The sequence below is a fragment of the Dermacentor andersoni genome, chromosome 3 (assembly GCF_023375885.2).
Source record: "Dermacentor andersoni chromosome 3, qqDerAnde1_hic_scaffold, whole genome shotgun sequence".
Classification (NCBI taxonomy): domain Eukaryota; kingdom Metazoa; phylum Arthropoda; class Arachnida; order Ixodida; family Ixodidae; genus Dermacentor; species Dermacentor andersoni.
Window position 1 is genome coordinate 19572538 of NC_092816.1, and position 26183 is coordinate 19598720.

Here is a 26183-nt window from a genome sequence, read left to right on the forward strand (position 1 = left end):
AGTGCAGCTTGTCGTAGCACAAGCTGAAGACTAGGTATTGTTCTTTGGCTTAGCATTCAGAAAAGGAGCAACACAACATATGCACTCGTCACGGGTGCAAGGCATATGTCATAGTCAAGCTTGAGTCTGATAGGTACCCAAAGGGGCCGGCAGACGAGAAAAAGACTGTGTACACACTGTGTGCTGTCCCAGAAAGGTCTCCCCATGACTAGTCTGCCGATCACAATTGTGGTGCCATGGCTGGGAGTGTCAGGGCGCAATTCCAGACTACAAAGAGTGAGTGGAAACTGTCCACTGGCCCTTCTATGACAGGGTGACAGATGAGTGACAGCCCAGCCGTCACTCCATCTCGTTGCTGGTAAAAAGGGGAGAGGCACAGGGACACCAGCATATGCGAATGCCTGCACAAAGATGATGGGGCATGCCTCAATCTCTACACTCTCCTCTCCTTAATTATCCCCCTACCTGTCTGCCAATGTAGTTGGCAGTCACCCATGCACAATTGAGCCTTTCATGTGATAGATAATTATTAACTAACCTCAACCTAGCTCAGCAGCTACTACTAACACCACATTCCATCACTCATACATACTAAAAAAATACACTTTCATGTGTGTGCGCCTAAATCCCCAAAACTTGCACATGTCATATTCAAGGAATTGGTAAGTTTATATCTAATATAAAAATTGTCAAAATGGGTGCCACTTTTCCTGTGCATGTTTTTATTGCCCACTCATGGTTGTACCTACTTATATCGTATTGTGTTTTGAAAACAGAGAACTTATATGTACGTATGTACTATTTGCATGTGCAATCAGACATTTTGCTTGGCTTCAGTAAAACAATTTATTTTTATTTTTTGCAGATAGGCTCCTTGAGGCACTGTATTCAAAGGAGTTCGTGATGAAGCACCCAGCCTTGCCCATGGTGAATGACGAGGACCCCAAGGAAGATAAAAACAGATGCACAGTTGAGGAAGATACAGAGTCTGAAAGGGCTAGATTAAAGTCACTTGTTGCAAAGCTGCCTCAGGTAAACACATCTGTTTTCTCTTGTGAGTTGCAAAGCAATATACATTAAATTTAATTTTCCTTTCTTTACTAAAATTTGTCCATCCAGTTCAAATTGTATCACATGAACCAGTTTACCTCCTATCAGTATAAGACTCCCGATGAATATGGTACCTATTAGACAAAGCACACATTACTCATCCTGCAAATGCGAAGGTGTAACCATCCTAACTTTACCTATCACCGCTCACCTGCTGGGTGTATCTGACAATTGGTCACTCAAATGTCACGAACATGCTGCACAGCTGAAAGTAAGCTTCGCATAACAAAGTAAGTAATGTTCTAAGCATCTGCAACATCTTAGTCTCAAATCAAATAAGCTTTTGATCAGATTTTGCAGAAAAGCTTCACAGATATAAGTGACCAGCTGTGCAATAATGCTACGACCCACTGTGACTACTCAGTGGCCATCGCATTGGGCTTTACAAAGTTGCGAGTTCGCGACCTGGCTGCGGCAACTGCATTACAATGGGGGTGAAATTCAGAAATGCTTGTGTACCGTGCATGGGGTGCATGTTAATAACCCGAGGTGGTCAGAATTACTCCGGAGTCTTCGACTACAGCATGCCTTATAATCGTATCGTGGTTCTGGTATGTAAAACCCGAGAATACATAATGTTTTTTTTTGTTGTTGTTGTGCAATAGGTTATTAATTCATAATCATGAGACAGCTACCTTTTGTTTGTGTTTCTGCACAACAATTTGTTGTACTGTTGAATCAAAGTTGAGTTTAAATAAACAGTTTGTTCACTTTCATTAGAAACAAGGCCCCCCCATATGGGAGCCAAAATGTCACGTTTTTCTTTTTTTTAATGTTTTTTGGTTAATGTCTTTTCTAAATTTGACTATGAGCAATCCCAACCAGACAGGCTTTTGTTGCACTCTTGATTTATTTAATTAAGCTCCTCTAGGATCTTTTTAAATGGAACTCAGGAGACCAGAGAAATATGCTCCAACTAACAGGAGTTTCATTTTCTATGACAGATGTGCAGGGGTGCAGAACTGCATGTCATAAACACGCCTAACACTCTTATCATAAATGGTAAACATCAAAAAGTGAAAGTAGCAGCTAGTTTCTACACAAACAGAAAATGACAAAGTGCTTAGCATTCACAAAATTTATTCTGGAACCAGTAGTCACTGACCAACAATTCTGACTCAGTGGGGCTCCTTGTAAGTCTGAATAAACAGAAGTGAATTTGCCAGAAAATAAGTCATTTTATTCTCCAAGTGGTTGGGGGTGGAGGGGGGGGGTGTATAAAGAAGAAGAAAACTTGTCAGACATGTTTCTGCATGTAAATATGCTTATATGCAACTTGGTCAGTCTGTACTTCGACCATTGTCATGCTGTCGTTCCAATGGCCAAACACATCTGTGGGTTTCCTTGCAAGAAGCATTTTCTAGCACTTCTGTTGCTTCATCACCGCCTTAATTGGGGCAAACGTATAGTGTGAAGTCTGCGTTAATTGAAGCTGCTTGATAATATTAAGCGACAAAAATTTGTTCCTGGTTCTTTCTGAAAGAAAGGCTTGATAGCTTGCTTCTTTGGTTTCGTTTACTGAGAGTTGTGAAAATGCTAGTTCCAATTTACAAATTTTTTTTTTCTGTTACCCAAATACAAAACTAATCAGTTTTTGTTCCGCTCTTGTTTTGTTTCTGGTGTTTGTTCCATTTAAGGGACAATTCTATTTAAGCAGATTTCATTTACCAAGATTCTACATATACAGAAACACACGGTGCACCACAGCCCAACTTGTACTGAAGTTCTCACCACTGGTGGGATTTACCTAAAGCATCTGAGTGTAATATCATTCATAGCATGCATTCTTTAAAGGGGCCCTGAACCACTCCTCGGGCTTAGTGAAAAAACACATTCTATAGACAGAATACTGTCCTGTGAGTGTCTCAGCCAAATTTTGTACTCGTGCACGACATGTGGGGCTCACAAGTGGAGCGCATTGTCACCTTTTTCTCAAACACTCGCTTTTCAACATAGGCCTTCTCCTCACCCTTTCGGAGCTGCCAGTGCCTGTCCCTTGACGTCATCAGGCAGATTCTTGTAGAGCACCGCCATTGGCCGATAGCTAACATCAATCAAAAATGGTGTTCGGATCAGTGCTCTTATTCCTGTTGTTACTGTGTATAGGTATTTATTGACTCACTGTGTATAATTATTGATGCAGTTTACTAAATAGGCTGAAGTAAGGGAAAATCTGAATGTTGAATTTCGATAAGAATTGTGTACTTCCAGAAGAAGCTGACTATCATCTGTTAACACTCAGCCGCAGCCACACGCATAGGGACTAAACTTTGATCATACTGCTAATCGGTGTCGTAGCCATTCGGTCTCTCTAGTTTCGATTAGTTTTGAACACTCAACTAGCCTCAAACCATGCGAAACTTAAGGTGAGACTACACATACATTTGCCAGCGAGTGCTTACTCCTGGCAGCTCTTGGTTAGATGCCTTGACAGACATAGCTTCATAGTGAGCTATCGACGATGCTTCTCAATGCACAATTTGGATGTGGCTACTATCCATTTGCCAAGCTGGTGCAATGCAAATCCAGTCCACACCATGTAGTGTAACGTAGCTCGGCCAGACTATTGCACATAAGTGCAAGCGCATACTTCAGCCCTGTCATGCGCATAGCAAATGCATTACAGTTCCGTGCAGCTGGGTCTGCTACGTAATGTAGACACCGTGTCCGAATGCTGTGATGAGTCCACTTGCTGAGTTCACTGTGGCTCGCTGAGGACAACCTGAGTGGCCTCTGTGGGCGACGTGGTCTCTGGGGGCGACGTGGCTCCAGGTGCGAGTCAAGCCTGCCCGAGCTCCAGCATCTGACCAGAACAGGTCGTCTACTTTCCTAGATGCGCACCTTCGAGCTTTGTCATGATCATGGTCGAAGCTCATTACGTGCGAACATAAAGATGACATTTCATTCGACCGTCAGAGATTGTGCGATTACCATAGAGATAAGTGCGAAAGGAAATGTGCAACTTGCCAGTAAAGGAAAGAAGGCCGGGCCTAGCTATCTAGTGCACTCTGGCACAGCAAAGGGATGAGACACTGTGAACTCCACTGTAAGTTGAAGGATAGCCTTCGATTTTGGCTATATTCGTGAACATCCAAAATTAAATTTGAACTGCGTGCCATGGTGTCATTCAGTAGGTGGAGTGTCAGGGGCACACCCCGCTCCATCGTTGCGTTTGCAGGGCAAGGCATTGAAGAAGGAATGGGAGCTGTGCAAAGGGGATCATAAGCCGTCTTTGATTGCCAATAGCTCTATTTCTGCTGAACTTTTTATGGAACTATTTCTGTTTTTTATGGCAAAGTATTCCTTAAGTAGTCTATTTTAACTTCAAATTAATTTCTCGACTTCAATAAAAAGTGGTTCAAGGCCCCTTTAATAAATATTTCATTATGTAAAAGCTTTATATTTTCTTTCAGGCAACATGCATAAAAGTGGAGTCAGCATCCATCAAAATTCTCAGGGAAAACTGGCAAAAGTATGTCAACATTCTGCTTTTCCTTTCTACAAATCAAGTTTGTATAATCTGTGTGTATGGCAATGAGCCTATTACAAGGAGCATTTCACACATGTAATAAGCTATAATAAACATAGAGGATTTCTTGGCCTAAAAGTTACAACAAGAAACAAATATTTTAATGTTAAGTATACTTCTTCTTTTTTTTTATTGTAACTAAACAAGCATTGAGCCCCTAGGTTTCCTTTATTCTGCTTGCTCATGTGTACGTTTGTGTCATCGTCATCATCACAGCCCGCAAGTGCTAGGCTGCTGTTTTGTTTCTTTACAATGGTGTTGTGAATTACAAGCTTAAGAGAGAGAGAGAGAGAATCAACTTTTATTGAGCCCTTAGTAAAGGTTGGTGCGCGCTGGCACCAGACGGGGTGGAACCTTCTTCTCAGGTCCCATACGCGTCCAGCAGTTCCTGGCCCTTAGCTGCCAGCGCGAGCTGGGTCGGTAGGTCGGGGCTGGACAACAAGGTCTCCCATTGCTTGGGGGGGTTCTTGAGCTTAGTGCACTCTGCAAGGATGTGTGCTAGAGTGCCTTTTGATTGCCTGCAAAATGGGCATGAAGTGTCATGCTCTGTTGGGAACATCTTGTGCAAGAGCACGGGAGGCGCTAGCGACCCCGCTTGCGTGTGTCGCACGATCGTTTGCTGCCTTCGGCTGAGTTGTGGATGCGGACAGGGAAGCCTACATCTGCCGCTTCTGTACATTTGGGAGATGTCTTTATAATTTGTCACGGGGTGCGGTAGCTCTGGCTCATCCTTGTCCTGGATTGACAGTTCTCGGGCATAGGGGTTGGCGAGTACGTTGCCTTCCACTTGTGAGTGAGCTGGGACCCACACAAGCTCAACAGCCCATCCCGGTGATTTGCATTTGGTGAGGATCGCGAGTGCCGTGGGAGAAATGTTCCCCTTGCGGTAGCTTGCGTAGACGGTCTTGGAGTCTGGGACCACGGTCCTCACTCCCGGTTGTGCGAGTGCAAGGGCCACGGCCACTTCTTCTGCTTCGGCTGAATTCGTCGTCCATATCGACGCGCCTGTGACCAGTTTATCGATGGTGGTGACGACCACCGTTGCTCTGGTGCCGTGCTTGGGAAGCGAGCGTCCGCGTAGAGAACCTTGGGGTCCTCTTCCGGCTGTCGAGCCAGTGCCTTGGCCTGCGCAGAGCGTCTCTCGTCGTTCCTTCCCGGCTGCATGTTCCGGGGGAGGGGCTTGGTCTTAATAATGTCTCTCCACGTTGTGGAGAGCGGCTCCATTGTCGGTTTATGTTCAAATTGCCATCCTATCTTGCGTAGGACGGCCCGGCTGTGCTCTGTCCGGCTCAGCCATGCTCTCTGGTGGGATAGGTGTGCTTCCACCAGCTCTTCCACCGTGTTGTGGGCACCCATGTCCAGCAGCTTCTGCATTGACGAGTAGACTGGGATGCCCATGGCGAGCTTGACTGCTTTCCTTATCGTCGTGTTCAGCGTCTCGCGGTTCACCTTCGTCAGCTTGAGGTACGGGGCGAAGTACGTTACGCGTGACACGACGAATGCCTGCACCAGGTGCAGTGCGTCTTCTTCTTTGATCCCTCTGTTCCAGTTGGTGACTCTCCGGATCATGCTCAGGACCTGCTCTGATGTGGTCTTGGTCTTGTTGACGGCTGCGTGCGCCTTGCCGTCACTGCACAACAGCAGGCCCAGTATCCAGATCTGCTGTGTTGGCTTTATCTCTGTGCCATCAATGGTAATAATTATGTTCGGCGGCAGCTCTTTCTTTGGTCTTCTGGGCTGTACCATGAGCTGCTCCGATTTCTGTGGAGCGAAGCTCAGGCCGCAGGTTGTGGCATACTTGTGGACGGGCGTTGCTGCTCTCTGCAGGGCTTCCTCCGCCAAGGCACCGGACCCCACGTGGTTCGTCCACACCGCTATATCGTCGGCATAGAATGCGTGGTCCACACCTTCGATCTGATTGAGTAGTTCGGGCAGGGCCAGGAGGGCCAGGTTGAAAAGCAGAGGCGACAGGAGCGACTCCTGTGGGGTACCCCTGTCTCCGAGCTCCACAGGCTCGGACCGTTCGTTTCCTATCCGGATAGTCGCCGTTCTATTGGTTAGGAAATCTTTTATAGCCGTAGGTCTTGCGGCCACACCCCGTCTTGTGCAGCTTCTCGAGCTTGCTGGCGTGGGACACGTTGTCGAAGGCCCCCTCGAGGTCCAAAGCCAGTATACCCCGGGGCACGTGCCTTGTTGCTCTCTTAATCACTAGTACAAGTAACTGGACCAGGACGTCTTGGGTGCTCAGGTGCTGGCGGAATCCATACATGGTTGCCGGCATCTGACTCGTCTCATCCAGGTGTGCTTGAAGTCTCCTAAGAACCATGTGTTCCATGACAAGCTTAAGATCACCATTGCATTCCATTGATCGTCATGCGTTGCTTTGTCTTTCAGGTTGTCATTAGCCAAGATCGACAAACTGAGGCATTAGAAGTGCTCGGCATGGGGCAGGTCAACACCACTGGTGTTGAAAAAACTTGCCTGCAACTGCCCGTGAAATCTGGAAACTCTGTTTTACATTGAAGCTGTATATGCCTAAGCGAAACACTCGTGGTCCGACCACAGAAACCCTACTGCGGGATTATGAGCCATTGTTTAGGGGGGTATGAGCCATTGCATTCGTCTTGCGTGACAGACGGACAAATTTCTCATTGGGTAGGCATAGAAATGCTTACGCATTTAGAACATGTGCATTTATCTACGTATTATTGCAGGGAAGGGACATAGAGGAGGACGGGGTTAAGACAAGATCATGGTGACGCAATTATCTCGCAACAAACGTGTGGCGCAACCTTGGCTACGCCAATAGTGACATCGTTTCTCTCTTGCAGCAGAGCACGCACGCAACAGTCTCTCTCCGATTTCGCAATGGGTTCAGAAATGTGTTCCTGTCTTGAATTAAATAGAATGTGCAGCCCCTATGTATCACTTGGTAACTACAGTGCATAACCGAGTCATAAACACTATGATTAACGCATTACGAAACACAAATGCATAAAATAATTCAGGAAGACTTTGATGAACCCGCTGGATTAACACAATGAAGTGCTCATTGCACCCCTCCATGATGGTTATTATGCGAAGCACAATGTGTGGCATTTCAAATGTGATAAACACAAGCCAAGCATGTATGGAACCTCATTAAGAAACAAAAAATCAACCAAAAATTGAGATAGACTTTAATAAACCATCAGACTTAACCCAGTGATAAACATCAGGGCCACACATTTCAGCTTCACTGGTTTACCACCTCTACGGTGTGCATGGGCGGTAAATTCTTTTTTATACTAGACTTACCAAAACACATGGTAGACTCTGTTCACTGTGTTATATATAAGTTAGTACTTGGCACTTTATGAAATTAAATATAACAATATAAGAGTCAAAAGGAAAGGCGATGTGATTTGACAGTGCCAGCAAATGATACACCTTATGTATGTATGTCATAAATTGATATCACTCTAAATATAGAAGTCGTGTCTTAGGTGAACTTGCACGTGATTTTACTCTTTATCTCTACATAAACGTTTTGCTTAGATGTGCAGAACCAGTTTGCAATAACGGAATCACATCCCAAACTTGCAGAGGTCTCTTCCTCGAGGCACGTGCTTTCACTGCTGAGCTGCTGCAGGACTCCAACCAGAGTTGCTTTGCCACATGTATGCTATCCCTGTCCAACGTATCTCTCACCGGTGACCAATTCCACCTTGTTGCACTTGCAAGGGCCGAAGCCACAGGCAAGGTGAGGTGTTACACAGTAGCAACTGTTTAAATGCATTTGCTGTTGCAGGCTCTCTCCACCATCATCATCATATTTTATGTGACCACTACAGGACGAAGGCCTCTCTGCGATCTCCAATTACCCCTGTCCTGCGCCAACCAATTCTAACTAGCACCCACAAATTTTCTAATTTCATCGCCCCACCTAGTCTTCTGCCGTCCTCGACTGCGTTTCCCTTCTCTTGGTACCCATTCTCTCCCCCTCACTCAAGTTTATGTAAGCCATTTGAACATAGCCATCAGCCTCAGGCTGAATAAATAAAGGATCTCGCCCAGTATATAATCGTGGGCCAGCTGCGTACCAGCCAAGCTTTTTACCAGAGAGCTATGCCAAATGGGTTTCCGGGACTTGTGCCACACCCAAGAAGAAAATGGTGTTGCTGGTGCAGTGTGTCCCATCACCTTCATGCAAAATGTGCCACTATGTCTATTGTAGCTAGCAGGGATGCTTAAAATCTCTGGCATTAGAGTGAAATTATACTGTACACTTAAACCCACTTATAGCTATAGTAGAATCTCATTCATGCATTTTGGAACAAAAAAAAAAAGCGTGTGAAAAACGTACTAACCGGGAAAACGTACAATCCGAAGTAACAAAAAAATTGACAGACTCAACTATTGTTGACATCTACGTAATGCGAAGCGTCGCAGGGATCGTTGTGGCACAAGACGCCGACGCGCGTTGAGCTGATGGTGCTCAGGCAGCCCGAGATGCGTTTTGTTGATTTTCTATTGCGTGGTGTTTTAAGAGGGCGGCAGGAAAACGAAATGAAATCGAGCTGATGGGCGACACCGGATGCCGCTGAAGCGAAACATGATGCCCACATTGCGCCGCCTGCAGCATGGAACGGCAGCGTGTTTGGATTATCGCCTACTAAAGGTGGCAGTGCGCTACCAGTGGCACTATGCGCCACGTGCTGTAAAACAGATAGGTGAAGATACTTATCGCAGTGAGTTTGGCGGCGATAGTTCTGAATGTGGCGTGCGACGGCCTAAGTGGAGATTTGCTGGTGCCAGAATAAGAAACTGTGTGCACCATCATTTTCACATAAAACGAGCGACTATATACTGTTCTCGATTGCGCATGCCTCGTGCCTTTTTTTGTTCACACGGGATCTAACGGCCGGAAAACGTATACGATCGCAGTCTGCAGCAGAACACGGCGGCACATTTTGGTTATTGCCTGTTAAAAGTGTGCGCTACGCATCCGACAGTGCCACGCGTTGTGAAACAGATAGGCGAAGATGTTTATCGCAATAGGATTGACAGTGATAGCTTTGAATGCCGCGTGAGACGACCCCGGAGGATATTTGCTGGTACCAAAATAAAAACTTTGTGTGCGCCAGTGTTTTCACATGTGATGGGTGGGTGAGTATTGCGGTGAAACTGCTGCGATGAGCAGCTATATACTGTTCTCAATCGCGTGCATGTCGCACATTTTCTTGTTTACATGGGATCTAGTGGTGGGAAAACGTATCATACGATTGCAGTTTGGCAACGCACTGAACGTTGGTGCCGAAAATTGTCTTTTCCGGGAACGTATCAATGGGTAAAAAATGAGTGTGACTCTATCGGGTCATTTTTTGTGTTCTTGATTGCGAATGTTGGCACCAGGAAGATGTACGTTCAACGAGGTTCTACTGTATACCGGTTTTAACAATGTATTGGTTATAACAATTAGAAGCTGCTGCACCGTCAACTTTTCTATGTTTTCTATAGTGAAATAATCCCACTTACTACAATGCCCCCATGCCACATTGTTATAACCATGAAGTCTGGCTGCGGGTTGTCTGTGCTGGAAGGTAATGTAATGCGAAATCTTTGAAAAGAAAAAGAAAAATTTGAGCCACTCCACCCTCACCCACCGCCCCAACGGCCGCTGTGCGCTCATACAATGGAACCTGTTTTTCAGCCTTCTCCGCATCGCCAGCCTCTCGCGCCTCTCTCTCATCGCCCTTCCACCCCTGCGAACATGAATAGACTGCACCAACTGCACTGGCAGCGCTGCTCCCAGATTTATCACTGGCTCTTAATTCTAACCAGTTGAGTCAGCGAATTGAATCCCCCATGCTCATCCTTGATGGTTGTGTCGAAGTCATTCCTCCTGGCCACCTGATTTCTCCGCCTCATTTGACTCGCTACCGAAACGAAAGATGGCGGATCTGCCCACTGATCATCGGCAATACACAATGTTGCCGGTGAGAAGAAAGCAAACTGCTATAGATTTGGAAATGTAAAACGTAAGAAAGTGTGCAACTTGGTGAAGAAGTACGGACTATCGCAACCAACAGTGTCGACAATCATCCGCTCAGCAGAGAAGATTGACAATGAAAACTGCTTGGTAGACAATGGGGGCAAACGCGTTTGACAAGGTGCCTATAAAGAGGTGGAAGAGGCCCTCTATGAATGCTTTCTCAGTGCCTGGGCCATGAACTTGCCCATCACCGGGCCAGTTCTGTCCACGAAGGTGAAGCAGTTCGCCCTACTCATCAACAATGTGGACTTCCAGCCAGTTGGGTAGCGCTTCAAAGAGAGGCACGCCATTGTTTACAAAGCCGTCACAGGCGAAGGAGCTTCGCATGACGTGGAAGCAAAACAGTGTCCCGCATCCTCAACAATTACGTTGACATCAATGTATATAATGGTGACAAAACAGGACTGTTCTTCCAGATTTTACCGTCCAAGACACAAGCACTCAAAGGAGACACGTGTAAGGGCAACAAAAGCAGCAGGCTGTGCCTCGCTGTGTTTTTGTGCGCCAACATGGACTGGAGTGACAAGTGCCCCGCATTTGTCATTGGGAAATTAAAAAAAAGTCCACACTGCTTCTGCAATGCTGCCAGGATATTGGTACGCTACTGTCACAACTGCAAGACATGGATGGCGTGAAAACTTTTTCGGGGGTGGCTCTTGGAGTTTGATCAATGTATCAAGCAATCTAAGGGGAAGGTGGCACTCATCCTAGATAATTGTAGTGCTCACCACTCCATGCCCAAGCTCTCAAGTGTGGATGCTTTTTTCGTTCTGCCGAACACAACGGCAGGCTTGCAGTCCTTGGACGCTGCCGTGATCGCCACATTTAAGGTCATATATCATCGCTGCATCCTGAACAAGTGGGTCTTGTTGGTGGACATGGGCACGCGGACAAGCAGGGAGCAACCAGACTTGAAGATCAATGTAGTGATGGCCGTGCAGATCATCTTTGGTGTGTGGTCCGAAGTAAGCACTTCTATGGTGCGGAACTGCTTTAGGAAAGCATGCTTTGTCCGAGGCAGCAGTGACTTATACGAAGCTTGCGAAGCTCCCACTGATGAAGTGATACCTGAACTTGGTCCACAGTAGACGAGGATGAGGACGAGGACGCATTAGAAACATTAGAATTTCTAACTGATGAGGCAGTCATTGCGAACGTGCTTGCATCGATAGTGGCGGCAACAGTGGCAGTGACGATGGCAGCGATGATGCAGTAGAGCAAGCTGCCTCAACGTTCTCCTCGCAGGAGGCCATGCGGATGATTCAGTCCCTACAAGGTCTCATTTTCACAAGGGACTTTCCACTGCACTGGCATTCCTTGGTGAAGGATGTCGGCAAGCTTTGCTTGAAGCAAGGAAGGCTGATGGGCAGGAGGCTTTCTCGTGCAAGAGCCAGTGAGAAGTACATGGCAAGATAGTTGTGGAAATCGCCCTCCAGCGTTTCTTCTGGATTTCTTCAGCTGATAGGCTGCCGTGGCAACCTTCTTGCATTTTTCGAAAGGCCCCTTTTGGGGCCACCCACACGATGTCTCGGCAGAGCTCGCATGCCATTTGCCGCCCGTGAGCCCTCTTTGATGTTGTTATAGCAGTTCCATTCTTAAACAACGACCGCCGCGGCTTGTCACATGCAATCAGAGTACACAGGAAGCAGGGTTAAACAGTTAAACGAATCAATACAATCGGCAGCCGGATGGAGATAAGTGGTGGGGAGAAGCACCATTATAGTTTTCTCACAACAGCTCTGCCAGCACCCTATTTTGATTTTTTTTCATGCAACCCAGTTATAACAATTATCAGTTATAACAATGGAATTTTCGTGGCACTTGAATATTGTTATAAGTTGGTTCGACAGTAATAGAAGGAAGTGCAGTGGTACAATGTGCATAATAGGAGCTGTATTTCTACTCTGGGCATCCTTTCTCTATACAACAAACTATTGCTTCTATGCATTTTTAACATGCTAGTGCATTCACTATGCCCTATAGTTATTGTTTGAGTCAAATTTTTCATAAAATGTAATTGTACTGCTCTCTTAAGCTTCATCACGAGCAAGTTGATGTGAACCTGAAGTTTGCCTCACTGCGGGCTGCCTACTCAGAGGATGAACTGCGGCACTGGGCACAACTGCTCTCTTCAATGTCACAGCAGAAAAGTGAGAATACATGTGCACCATCTGCTTCCAAGAAGACTTTATCCGAGAGGTAAGTAACTACTTCAATACATGATTCACTATGTGCATGCTGTGTCAAATGCACAGTGTACTTGAATCATGAGTGTCCTTCATGAATGCAAAAAACTTCACTGAATTCCGCACTTCTCGGTGCTGTATAAAATGACTTGTTCATTTTCTGTTTTCTTCTACCTTCCTAAAGTCTCCTGTTGTCTGCAGTGGAATTCATTGTGTAGCAAGTATAACTGCACAACCAAAGGCACTGGCCTTGGAAGCATTGTTTTCTTTTCAAAAGAATGTAGAGACGTAAATGCTTTGCATTGTGCCAGTTTTGTTCTTTAGTGTATGCTTTTTAGTTGTGTTTACTTAAGTAAAAAAAAAGTTGAAGCTTTTCTCCATACGTGCCATTTTCACTTCAGCACAATTTTGTGTACAGACAGAGTGAAAAATGAACTGTCATTTAACACAAACAGCAGTTATGAGCTAGGGAATGGATTAATCATGTTCATTTGGTGATTCGTGCAACATCCTATGGTTCAGACATGACACAGTGTTAATTAACAGAAAAAGAAAAGAAGAAAAAGTAAAGGAAAAGAAGAGAAAAAGATAAAAATACTTTTAAACAGGTGTAACTGGAATTGAAGCAATGATCATGCAATTTCAAGTTGGGCATCCTGGTGGCTATGGTACTGTTCCTTGTCTTTCTTTTTTTTTTTCTCTGTCCCTCTTGTTACAGAATTTAACATAACATCACGGAGCAAATCCCACATTAAGATTCAAGCTTGAAATTGAAGGTTACAACAAAAAGTGCGAACTGCACACCAGTTTGATCGTATAGTACTACTGTATTGTGAAAGCAAATACAGTTAACCATTTTTACAATGAAGCTGCTTGTAGACTTCCAAAATACTTCGTTCTACAGTCCAGTGTATTTTAAATATTGCACGCCGTGCTGCTTGCAATAGAGCATGCTAAGCAGATTCAGCAAGAGAAAGCCTTTATTCAATATGAATTCAGTAGGTATATAGAGCAAAAGAAGTTGCTCAGTTTCTTCTGCACACTTCATCCACTGGAATGTTCCACTTGTGGGGATGCGTGACTCTCACGCCTCCCCTGAGATCTAGTTTTCCCGCATAGCTCGTCTCCTGCAGGGCGGCTTCGCCCGTCGCGTGACCTGGCGCCCGCGGCGGTCGGAGTGGTTGAAGTGCAGTGCGAGAGATGGCGCTAGTGTTGCGCTGCAGCGGGGTTACTTGGGCGCCGGGAGACAGGCGCTTCGGTCTTTCCCGGCGGGTCGGGGGACAGCGTGGACGTCCCGCGCGCCGCCGACCCATGCTTCTGCGAGACCGCCTCGCGTGGCCGCCTTGGAACGCGCCACCGTCCGCGTGACCGTACACGCGAATGACCAGGCGTTGGGATCCAGCATGGGGCGAACATATTCGCTCGCCATGCGGTCGCGGTAAGTCGGACTTCTAGATTTGTCGCGCGCCCATCGGCATGTTTTGGGGATAGCAACTCGGCTAGCTGGCATTGATCTATGAAAGGTGCAATAAATGCCCTTGTGATTGTTTGCACTACTGTGTTGTCGTTCCTTTGTCCCAAGAGTACGGAGGAGAACCCCGTCTCTCCCACACACTGCAACTGATATCGCGACAAGTAGGTTTGTGGCATGCGCAGCAGCAAAACCCAGGAATGATGCAAGATACAGCCACATAGCTTCAAATGCCACTGTTGTCTCCCTTGTCATCAAATTTCTTGGTTTGCTTAGAGTCTTCATCACTGTGGCTTTCATCGACCTTAGTGTTCTTTGCGTCATCGATGGCGTTTGAACTGATGGCGTTTGAAGTCAGATGGCTTTTGAAGCGGGGGAGCTACTATAGCTACTGTGGAGTCCGAACAGCCTCGCGCAGTCTTTCTTGTGGTGTCGAGTGGTACTCTCTGTGGGCACCACAGCTCAGTGGCACCTATGGAGGGTAATGGTGTCAGTGCTACACTTGTTTGTTCTAAAGTACAAATCAGCCATCAAGGATACCTCTAAATTCCTTCATTGTATGGAAGAACTTGTAGTGGTCTTTGCTTAGAGGCATTTACAATACATGTGAAAGATAAAAATTTGCCCAGGATATGTAGAATCTTTCATTATTCAGGATATTTTGTAGTAAAAGCATTCATGTTAGTATCGCTTGACAGCCGATAACACTTACATCTCATTTTCATATCCTTGCGTCATCATATAATGGCTAATATACTTCCATGTTTTCCTAGTAGTACCTTCATTTTGTCAAAATTTGTGGGGATGTGCGACTCTCACGCGTCCCCTGATATGTTGTTTTTCCGCATAGCTCCCGTCTCCTGTAATCCGGCTTCGCTGCGTAGCTTGATGCAAGCAGCAGTCGGTCTGGTTGAAGCGCATTTCAAGAAATGGCGAGTGTGGCTCTGCTAACGCCACCTAACGGTGGGGTTACTTGGGCGCAAAAAAGGGGAAGGCTCTCCCTCTTAGGCTCGGGTTCGGCAAGCGGCACGGACGTTCTGCTGCAAAATAAGTAAACATTTACATGCAGTGGTGTGTTTTGCTTGATTTGACTGCTGCTAATAAAGTGATTATGCGTCCTCTTCCCCAGGTTAAACTAACGTTTCTACATGAAAACGCAAGGCTCTTTTCAGAAGTGCTCTCACTTGTGCGCGCTTTGCCTCCGTAGCTTTCCCTTCATAGCCACAGAAAGTTGCCCCCGAGTATAGCAAGGTGTGCCTAGCATATCCCTCTGGCCAATGGATGGCTCTGTAGAATGCAATCTGTACAATGCAGCAAGCTGCAGTGTAGACATTACTGGAACTGGCCCCTGCAGCGATACCTTCTTTGGGAGCTCACACAGACTGCATCTGCTTTCTTTGTACATGATGCAGCTTGTTTCATGTGCACAATAGCACAGAAGCTTGCAGAAAACTGCACTTTGCATAAAGCATCAGGATTGTCTAGGAATTTCCAGGAGTACTACAGGTAGCACTAAAGCTCTCTCAGTGCTCTTCAGAAGTACTGGATACTGGAGATGAAAGGTTCTTGTCAAGATTGCTTCGGAGTACCTAAAGCCATTGAGAATTTGAGGACTGACATAATTTTGTTATTCAATACTTAGCCCTGCAGTATAAACGGGTGACGCACCTCATATGTACATAAATACTCGTAGCTTGTTCTCTCCAGTAAAGTCCAGCAGGGCTGATAACTGTTGTCTGCTGTAATTGAGTTAGGGGAATCAAACAGTCTTGAAGTAGCAGTTTCTTTTTTTCTTCCATTTTTCGAGGTCACAAGTGTCTTAGAATGTGCAAGAAGATAGAGATTGATTTCCTCAACATTCTTTTGAACATGCAGGTTTTCTTCTTTGAAGATGCTTATGCGAGCCTCAGCTGAACTTGAAGATGTCTCAGTATCAGTTAAAACTGCAGATTGTGAACCAGTTTCTGCTGGAGTGCTACGTGCCAGGCTCAATGCGGATGTGGGATCACTGCTGCCAACAGGTAATATCCTGTTTCAGCACTTGCACGTACACAGCCACTTTCTTTGTGCACAGCTCCCAAGGCAATGTTAAACACGAACCATCTGCACTAGCCGGAGGTATTCAGAGTTAACCCTTTCAGGGTTCAAGCTGCTCAGTTCAGGAATATTGCTGTTTTTTATATGCAAGCATGTAGCGCTACATTGCGTGCAGTCACGTCATGACTGCATCACTGTGAACTGTCATGACCATAATAGTAATAAAACAGCATGCTTAAGCACAAACCAGTGACTTCATTGTTAAACTATCACTTGACTTTTTCTTTTAGCTCTAAATGTCAGCAAATGCAAGTCTTGCTGCTTAGCCTTATGTCGGGAGGTTTATTTTCATTTCTTAGTAAATCAGTGCAAGCAATGTCATTTGCTTATGTTCTGTATTTAAAACAGTGAAGCCTTATTGTACAGAAATTGCATCTGACGCAAAAATAGCTTTGTTATATACAATATTCGTTATAACCATACATTCGTTATGCACTTATACCGGCGAGAAACATTTTATATTTACTATGTTATATCTGTTAATTCGTTATACTTATGTTACTTATATCGACATTCAATTATAAATATTCTTTTCTGCCTGAGACAGTTACAGTAAAACCTCATTATGATGAACTCCGAGGCTTGCAAAGATTTTAACCTTAAATAGGGTAGCTCAGTGTAAGCGGAATTCTGTATAATATGCTTACTCAGTTTGCTCATCATATACATACATTTTATTAATCTCAAAACAGTGGCAAAATGAAAAATGCAGTCCCTATTCCTTGACAGGTGATAAATTACTAAAACAATAAATTACGCACACTCACTTGGTAGTTTCTGCCTGACTGTAATGTGTGGACTGTAATGTTGACAAAATAAATATTTTAGGAAAATATTGTTTAACCTTTAGTGAAAAATATTGCCACGAAAAGAAGTTGATTCCAGAGCAGAGTCAGGCATCGAAATAATTACCAGCTGTATTAAAGAAAGCACAGGTAGCTTCCTGCGGTCACGTCAGTCTGCAGAATTGCTGACCTTCAGGTCTTGTTTCTTCAGGTTTCATTTAAACAGGGCATGTGCGTATTGTATTGTGCTAGTAACTTTGAAGCATGTGTCTTAGTTCATTCTTTAATTGTACAGAGGAGGAGGATTTGAGGAGGAAGTTAGTAGCAGAGCACACTGTTGCATGAAGGCAAAGCAAAACCAATAAATTAATTAAAGTTTGTGAGCTCAGAGCTTTCCATTTCTGCAAGCTCTTGCTAGCAAAATGTGTTTACAATGCATTTATTCTGTGTGTTACTTTCTTTTTACGTAATACTGAATTTGTTATTTTTTCTTACTTTTATTTTAGGAAAAGATCAAGCTGTAAACCCAGAACTAAGGTGTGTATTTGAATACATTAGCCAAGGAAGTGCACGTGCAACAGAACTGTGAAACAAATTGTGCATTGAGGTGGTAACTGCATTCAATGGCTACTGTGAAATGTGTCAGCCAATTTAGGTTTCATTATTTTTATCTTGCACACACTTGAATGGTAAAGATGCTATATCACAATTAAATATGCAGCTCTGAAGTGATGTTGGAAACAGCATGGTGCACGCTGGGGTCCCGTGATACACTGAAGCCATATCAGCTGAAGAAGAGCCATGTTTGGAATGTTCCGTTCTCTATCGGCATGATGCTACTGAAGGTATTGTTTCACTTGTGTGGTTGTTTGCCTCTATCCATGCACTGATACACAGCGATTCTATTTTTCATGTTTAGAAAAAGAAACAATATATTTATTATGAATGACAGAGGGTGATCAGAGTGTATGTAGGTTACATATTTTTGTGATAATCCTTTTTTGATTAAATATACTGGCACTTTATTTTTTGAATAAGCAGAGTGCTCTTACTCCGGTATTGAAACTAACCCCACTCAAAACATGTTCCACTCTCACTGTTTATGATGTGTGTAATGTTTAACCTGCAAAATTTGCTTTAGATGAAGTGATAAACAACTGCCTTCGTTGATAAGTATAAAAATGGTAATAAATGAAGTAGCATGCTGACAGAAGGGATGCTAAATAGAAACACTGATGGCACATCTTTCTGATGTGCCTAAATTAAAATGTTCTCTCATATTGAAAGTTTTGCAACAGAGAAATTTCTGAGAACTTGCTAGGCTGAATATTTGCTTCTTTTAAAAAGCAATTTAGCCCTTCTTTACCAGATAAAAAACCAATTAGACCAACGTAGGCTGTCAAAATTCATGGCATCATGGTGAGCTGATGCATTGCCACCTGTCTCATATTTGCGCCTTTTCTGGTCAAACTTCCCATCATGGTAAGAGTGGCTGTTTTATTATTACAGAATCATAATTCACTAATGAAGTCTAAATAAGTCATCTTCTTTAGTGTCCCTTTAATATGACTTTCATGTGGTTTAGTTCTCACCAAGCAAGGTTACTCGGGTGTCCCAGACAGTCTTGACACTATACTGTTTACTCGTTCAACATTACTTTTTACTCCTTCAACATCAACGTAATCATAATGTAGTACTCACATAGCCTACTCAAAGGACTGTCAACTGACCAAGTTTCCTTTCTGTCATGCCATACTAGACTCGGCACAGCAGCTCAGACCTGCGCATCCAGTGCATGCTGGGAGGTGTTCACGCAGAAGTCAATCCCCTCGTAACTGGCCTGCTGGAGCACTGGTCTTCCAAGCTGCAGGCCAGGTCTAAGGAACATAAAACTGAGCAGCCAGCCACTATGGAGTCCAAAGAGGTATGCTTTTTTTTTTTTTTTCTTTGCACTACTTATGACATTAGCCACTGCCTAGTAACTACTCCTGACAATTTACAGAGGGTTCCACATTATGTTAACCAAGCTTTCAAAGAAACTTGCTCATTTGTGGTTAGCACCTAGCTGCTTTTCTATGGATGTTTTCTGTACAGCCCCCTCAACAGCGTGCACTTGCTTGTTTTCTGGCTGTCCATATTCTAGCAAACAAAATGTCGAGAGCTTTCAGTAGGTAAGAACTGTAAGATAGAACACAGGGTGAGCGAAATAAAGTTCTGTACTGTAATAGTAAATCAAGCTAAAATGTAACTGTCACATTTACACTTCTGTGCCCTCGACTGCTGTTCATGATGCTTACCATCTTTTAACTTTCTGATTCTCTCCTGTTAAGTAATATACAGGGTGTTTCAGCGAACACTTTTAAAATTTTTTAAAGGTTGCCTGTGGCAGATAGCTCAATTCTAGCTTATGAGCCGGTCTACTCGAAGTGGTGGACACTACTTGGACAAAAAATAAAAATGTGAAATTGTCTAATTAACAAGAATTCACTAATTAACTTTTAGATAATTATCTTATGACCCATATTGCAATTTACAAATTTTACCAGTGGACTTTGCAAGGCAGATCCACCTGGAACGAATTCTCAGGACGACACCATTTTCGAGATGTAAATTCCCGAACTTTGCGGAGAACTGCATTGGCATTCTAGTTACTTGTGTGCTTCAGTGCATGAAGCAACATTTTGTTAACAAATTAACTAGAACGCCAATGCATTTCTCTGCAAAGTTTGGGTGTCATCTGGAAAATTTGTTCCAAGTGGATCCGCCTTGCGAACTCCACGTCCATAATGTGTAAATTGCAATATGGGCCATAATGTAATTCGTTAGAAACTTAATTAGTGAAATTTTATTAATTAGTTGATTTTGCATTTCAATTTTTTTTGCAAGTATTGTCCGCTGCTTCGAGTAGATCAGCTCACGAACTAGAATTGTGATACCTGCCGCAGGCAACGTTTAAAGATTTTTGAAAGTGTTCGCTGAAACACCCTGTATATATAACAATGGTAGCATTTTTATAGTGCATAAAATATTGCAACTGCGTTAGTAATGATTTTTATACATAGCATATATTGAGTACAGTTTATCTATATACTCAGCGTGCATCTCATCTATATTTCCTGTCCACTGTTCTTTTTTCTTTTTTTTGCATGAAGTGTGACAAGTCTGAATGTAGTATAACCTAAGCAGGCGACACCACCATTGTGTTTTCTGCAACAGTATAGCCAGTTAGGATGTGGTTAGACTCAATTTTTGTTACTGCCTTGCTAGTTTGTATTAACTGATATATAAAATATTGGTTCTTTTTTTTTTTTGCTAATTGTCTTTCTTTGATAAGGTTATCGATTCTAATTCAAATGAGTCAAATTTATTTGAAACATGCTGGGCAAACCTTCAATGTAGTTTACCTTCAGGTTAATTATTCTATGTAGTGTGTGTATGTGTGTGTATTGGTCTCAAGCCAACTTCAAGTAAAATAGCTTGAGTCATGCTCTGGTCACGAAACCACAGCATCACTTGTGCTGGTAGTTGTTTTTGAGCCAGCCACTGTTCCCGAGCATCGCACCACTAGTCAGAATCATAAGTAGTGCCTTGCTTTCAGGCTGATAATGATGACATGTGGTACACTAAACTAGTGGCTGAATGACAGCATAAATAATGTTAGCCACTAACATAATTACTGTATGTTACATCGATTGGTATGTAAGATCGGCCCAGCAATTGTGCTCTCATATTAATTTGTGAGGTCACAAAAAGATTAGATGTTGGACTTTATTTGATGATGCAATGACTGTGACATGAAGTGTAGCTGCTTAAGGTCAGAGTTGCCACATCATTTTAACCTTTTGTGTACTTCTCAAGTGCCAAACAATATATGCAATATGGGTCCATTCTTCGCCCACTTAATTCAATAGACACTTTATTGTGTAGGCATTCTGTTTGATGAGGATGCACTATTTTTGAAACAAAATCAAATCTTTAAATAAATCTTAAGTATGATGTGCCTAGGTTTGAATCATTGTGGATCAAGTGTACAACCTAACGCATCTGCAAATTTTTCTACGCTTCGTTATTAAATGTCTTCATCAAGTTCGTATCATGTGACATCTTCCTATCTTCAGGCTGGCCCAGCCTTGTCTCTGCATCTGAGTCTGTCAGACACGAACCTGTTTGGTCTGAGCTCAGCTGAGACAGGTGCACTTATCCGACTAGACAGCCTGAATGTGGATTGCACCAGTGCTAAGGTGTACGTGAACTTGGAAGGCTGTGCGTTAGCTGCTCTGCGCAACACTGTCCAGGTGAGATACACTGAGCGCTTAACACAATGCATTATTGGGCTGCACTTGGTGCGTGATCCTCAAAAAAGGGAAAAAAATTTAAATAGTACCTCACTACTGCAAGCTGGATAGCCCCGTCTTCTGTACTGTTTTCAGTTCTGTACGTTTGTCTTATCCTATGCATCTTATACCTTCCCAAGGACGTATTCTTGAGCTAATATTATTGTTTAGTTCACCGTTTTGTAGTTGTTCGTTGTTATACCATTTGTCGACTCAGCACCAAACCACAACTTTGCTTGCCATTTACGGTGAAGCAATGCTAGTTAGACCTAGCCAGCAGGTGTGCGAGGTGGCAGGATTTTGCAGGAATTACTCCCTTAATACTAAGTTTGTACAAGTAGACCATATCGTTGGCCAAGCGTAAGATAATGTGCATGGGCAGGACTAATGGCCATGTTCATGAAGCAGAGTTCGCTTGTGCAGATGATCAGCTGAGACCTATTGCAAACGCCTACCAAGTTTGTACGCGCACTTATTGGGTGTAACAGCCCTAGCTTACGTGTGGTCAGAAAGTTCTAAACTGGATTTATAGTTGAGAGTTTGACGGAACACCATCTGGTGAGAAGGATACGTGCTGAAATAGAGATAAACACTCGCTAAAATCAGCATCCTAATTCTACATCCAGACAGCACCACACACAGTTAACAGGACACGGGCAATCTATCAGATACCTACCCATGCTCATTGCGCCATCTTCCTAGTACGTACATAAGCAAGGACTGTGTATCTTCGTTGTGAGCAACGGGCCTGTAGGGGCCTCGAAACATCAACCTTTGTTTTTATTTATTTTTCCTGATTTTGGCAAGGGTTCGTTTCTGCTAAACTTCATTTGTGCCACAAAGCCTAAACTGACCGCATCGCCGGGTCAAAACTGTCAAGGTTGCTAACACAATATCTGCTTCGTGTCGACGCTCAACGCACATCAGGCTGAATGAGTGGCGAACACGAGACGCACCCATGGTCCCAAACATCACAAAATTTTAGGCCACGACAAAACGTACCTCGACACAAAAACATACCTCGACATTCTGTATACAAATTTTCCACGCTGATAGTCTTGTAAAGAATGGCAAAATTGATTTTACCATTGATATTTGTTTTTTCAGACTTCCCAATTATTTATACACTTTTGCTGCCTCGCTTGTGTAAAAAAGTTGGTCAGCAAATGTATTCTTGATGGGCAGTGGCATGCTTCAAAGTATTGATTTGTGTAATCGTGGGAACATAATCTACCAACATGGCTTATCTGAATAAAGAAGTATTCTGCAGAGAGAGAGAGAGAGAAGAAACTTTATTAATGAATGGCCGGCAGTTTCGTTGTGGTGGCCTCTGCAGACTTTTTTTTTATTGTCACGTGACATTATCCTGACATTGTAACTCAAGGCTAAGCAGTGTTATACCACTGTGTCAATTTTTTTAGTCTTACAGTTGCATCCCGGCTTCAGAGGTCAAACCAGTAGCAGCCTATATAAAAAGTGCTCGCCTGAACTACAAACCAGAGCAGAAGGCAAGTTTTATGTGACGTTCTCATGCATGACAGCTCTCAGAAGTTTTTTATTAAGTGCATGAATTCTAACCTCTCTGTCTGTGCTAGTAAAATCACATTGAGATTTTGATTCAGTGACAAGCAAATAAATGTCCAATGAGGAATTGATATCATAGCCTGTTTGCTAGCTATAGTCGGGTACAACTTAAAAAGAAAGGGGCATTTACTCCTCCAAGGTGGATGCACACGAGCCTGCACCAATGGGCGCGCATTCTAGACTGACGTCACAAGCCGAATGGCCGGTGACCCCGCCGATGAAGAATATGGCTGCCCGCGCTTCAAACTGCGCCGTGTCACACCCGTTGCATTCGTCTCTCAAACACTCTGTTTTCAACAGAAGCCTACTCCTCGCTCTTTTCAGGCACTATATTTTGTCATATAGCATATTCCCATATGCGGCTGCTATTGGCCAATAGCTGACACAATCAAGAAGGGTGTTCGGATCAGTGCACTTCTTCCTAGTGTTACTGTTTGTATTTGTTGATGCAGTTTAATAAACAGGCTGAAGTAAGCAAAAATCTTTTGAATTTCGGTAAGAATTACATACCTCTGGAAGAAGCCGACTGTCGTCTGCTTAAGCTCAGCCACGGCCACCCATGTAAGAACAAAGCTTTCGCCAGACTGCTTATTGGTGTCGTAGCCATCAGGTCTTGCTAACTTCAATTAGTTTTGGAACAGTCAACTAGCCTCGAACTACACGAAACTTAAGGTCACACCACATGCATGCTTGCCAGTGCATGCTCACTCCTGGCTAGACTCCATTGCAGACTTCACAGCTTATTGAGCTATTGATAGTGCTTCAAAATGCGCAAGTTGGATGAGGCTACTATCCGTCGCTCAAGCTGGTGAAGGACAAAGCCGGTCCGCTCTATGTAGCACGGCCAGACAGGTCAATATGTATGTAAGCCCACACTTAAACCCTGTTGTTGCACAAAGCAAAAGCTGTGTACGCACACTACAATTGTATGTAGCTGCAGTCTGCTATGTATTGTAGAGGCATAGACACTGCGGCTGATGAGTCCGCTCGCTGAGCACACTGTGGCGCACTGAGGACAACCGCATTTGGGGCATTGTAGACGCCAAAATTGGAAATAGTGGCATCTATGTGAACATTCAAAATCAAATTCGAACGGTGTGCCTTGGTGACGTTCAGTAGGCAGAACATCATGGGCTCACCCTGCTCTGCCGTAGCCTTCACAGTACAAGGGATTGAAGAAGGAGACGGAGCACCGCAAAGAGGATCATAGGCAACCTTTCAGTGCCAATAACTCTGCTTCTGCTGAATGCATTGAAGTACTTTTTGCAGAAAGGCATTTCTGAAATAGCCTATTTCAACTAGGAAGGCATTTATAGACTTCGATAAAAAGTGGTTCAGGGCCCCTTTAAGAGGGAGGCTTTAGCTCTGAGCAAACTCTGATCTTTCTATTATAATACATGTGCACAAGTGTTACCGTTAGATAACCACTGAACCAGTTTGAATGATACTTGTTGCATTTAAAGGATGTAGCTTAATTTTACTGTGTGTACGAAGAATGTTGAATTATGGCCCATCGCATTTACAAAAACTGCTGAAAATTGCTGTTGAAAAGAAATAGAAGCACAAACTTCACAAATTTGTAACATTAACCAAAGAGAACATACGCAGTTAAACCTCGATATAGCAAAGTCGGTAAAACTGAATCCCGAACACGGCGGCCGCATTTCGATGAGAGCGAAATGCGAAAACACCCGTGTATTTAGAATTAGGTGCACGTTAAAGACAGGTTGTGGGAGATAAAGGTTTCTCCTCCGTACTCTTGGGACAAAGGAACGACAACACAGTAGTGCAAACAATCACAAGGGCATTTATTGCACCTTTCATAGATCAATGCCTGCTAGCCGAGTTGCTATCCCCAAAACATGCCAATGGGCGCGCGACAAATCTAGAAGTCCGACTTACCGCGACCGCATTGCGAGCGAATATGTTCGCCCCATGCTGGATCCCAACGCCTGGTCGTTCGCGTGTTCGGTCACGCCAACGGTCGTGCGTTCGAAGGCGGCCACGCGAGACGGTCTCGCAGAACCATGGATTGGCGCGCGCGCGCGGTACGTCCGGCGCTGTTCGCCGACCCGCCGGGAAAAGAGGCAGCGCCTTGTCTCTCGGCGCCCGAGTAACCCCGCCGCAGCGCGACGGTCGCGCCATCTCTCGCACCGCGCTTGTACCATTCCGAGCGCCGCGGGCGCCAGGCCACGCGAGCCGTGCGGGAAAACACCATATCAGGGGATGCGCTATGCGGGAAAAACATCAGGGGAGGCGCGAGGGTCGCGCATCCCCACATCCCCCCAACCTTAAATCACTACATATTCCGGCGAAACATGTGACACGGTCTAACATCAACACGTGCTTCGCGAACAAGGTGGTACATGCAACAGTGGCCGCGTCGGGGAAATGTCCACACGCTGTCCATAACATGCGAGCCGACTGTCCTTGGGGTACACCGCTGGCGTCCGCCGGTCACAGCAGCAGCTTTGCGACTCGACGGCACGATCCCAGGCCAGGACTCCGGAGACGACGACGCAGTAGTCGGTACGAGCAAGCGTCGCTCGCGCCGACGCGCCCTGCTGGCAAGAGCCGCCGTAGCTGTCGGTGACCGCCGGCTCTTTTGTCCGCCGCCGAGGGTTGTGAGCTGGATGCAGGAGGCCGCCGAAGTCGCCGCGCCGAACTGGCCACAGCATCACCATCGCCCGGAGTGGCTCCATCGTAGTCCGGAGCAGCAGCGCAGACGATGTGCAGGTGACGGCAAACCAGGGGTGACTCCATTCACGCTGCGTACACTCAAAACACTCGGCAAACACTAAAGTAGTGCAAGGGAGAGGAATTCTGCATGCGCATCGCCCACGTGGTACGATGTTCAACTCGGCTAGCAAAAGATCGGGCAGCTACTCAGATGCTAAGTTCACGTGAACGAAGCTCGCTTCCTTGAGCCGAACGAGTAATTTCAATTCGTGCGAGGCTAAATAGAATGAGGTAAGCAAATTGCAACGCCTCAACGCCACGGTCCACCAGGTTGTGTCCTTCCACGTGCGACAGGCAGCTTCGTAAAGCCTTAG

The 26183-nt window shown here is 44.7% G+C and overlaps 1 protein-coding gene across 2 annotated transcripts in view; it reads left to right on the forward strand.

The window, feature by feature from the left end:
• hob (bridge-like lipid transfer protein family member hobbit) overlaps positions 1-26183 on the forward strand; it is a 136054-nt gene that overhangs the window by 20853 nt on the left and 89018 nt on the right. For both annotated transcript variants that reach the window (XM_055065537.2, XM_050169087.3), the window contains exons 9-18: positions 866-1032; positions 4524-4582; positions 8225-8381; positions 12709-12872; positions 16206-16351; positions 17719-17749; positions 17934-18057; positions 18972-19136; positions 21331-21507; positions 22968-23054. In XM_055065537.2, coding sequence (XP_054921512.1) covers positions 866-1032; positions 4524-4582; positions 8225-8381; positions 12709-12872; positions 16206-16351; positions 17719-17749; positions 17934-18057; positions 18972-19136; positions 21331-21507; positions 22968-23054 — 1277 coding nt within the window. The remainder of the gene's footprint in view (positions 1-865; positions 1033-4523; positions 4583-8224; positions 8382-12708; positions 12873-16205; positions 16352-17718; positions 17750-17933; positions 18058-18971; positions 19137-21330; positions 21508-22967; positions 23055-26183) is intronic.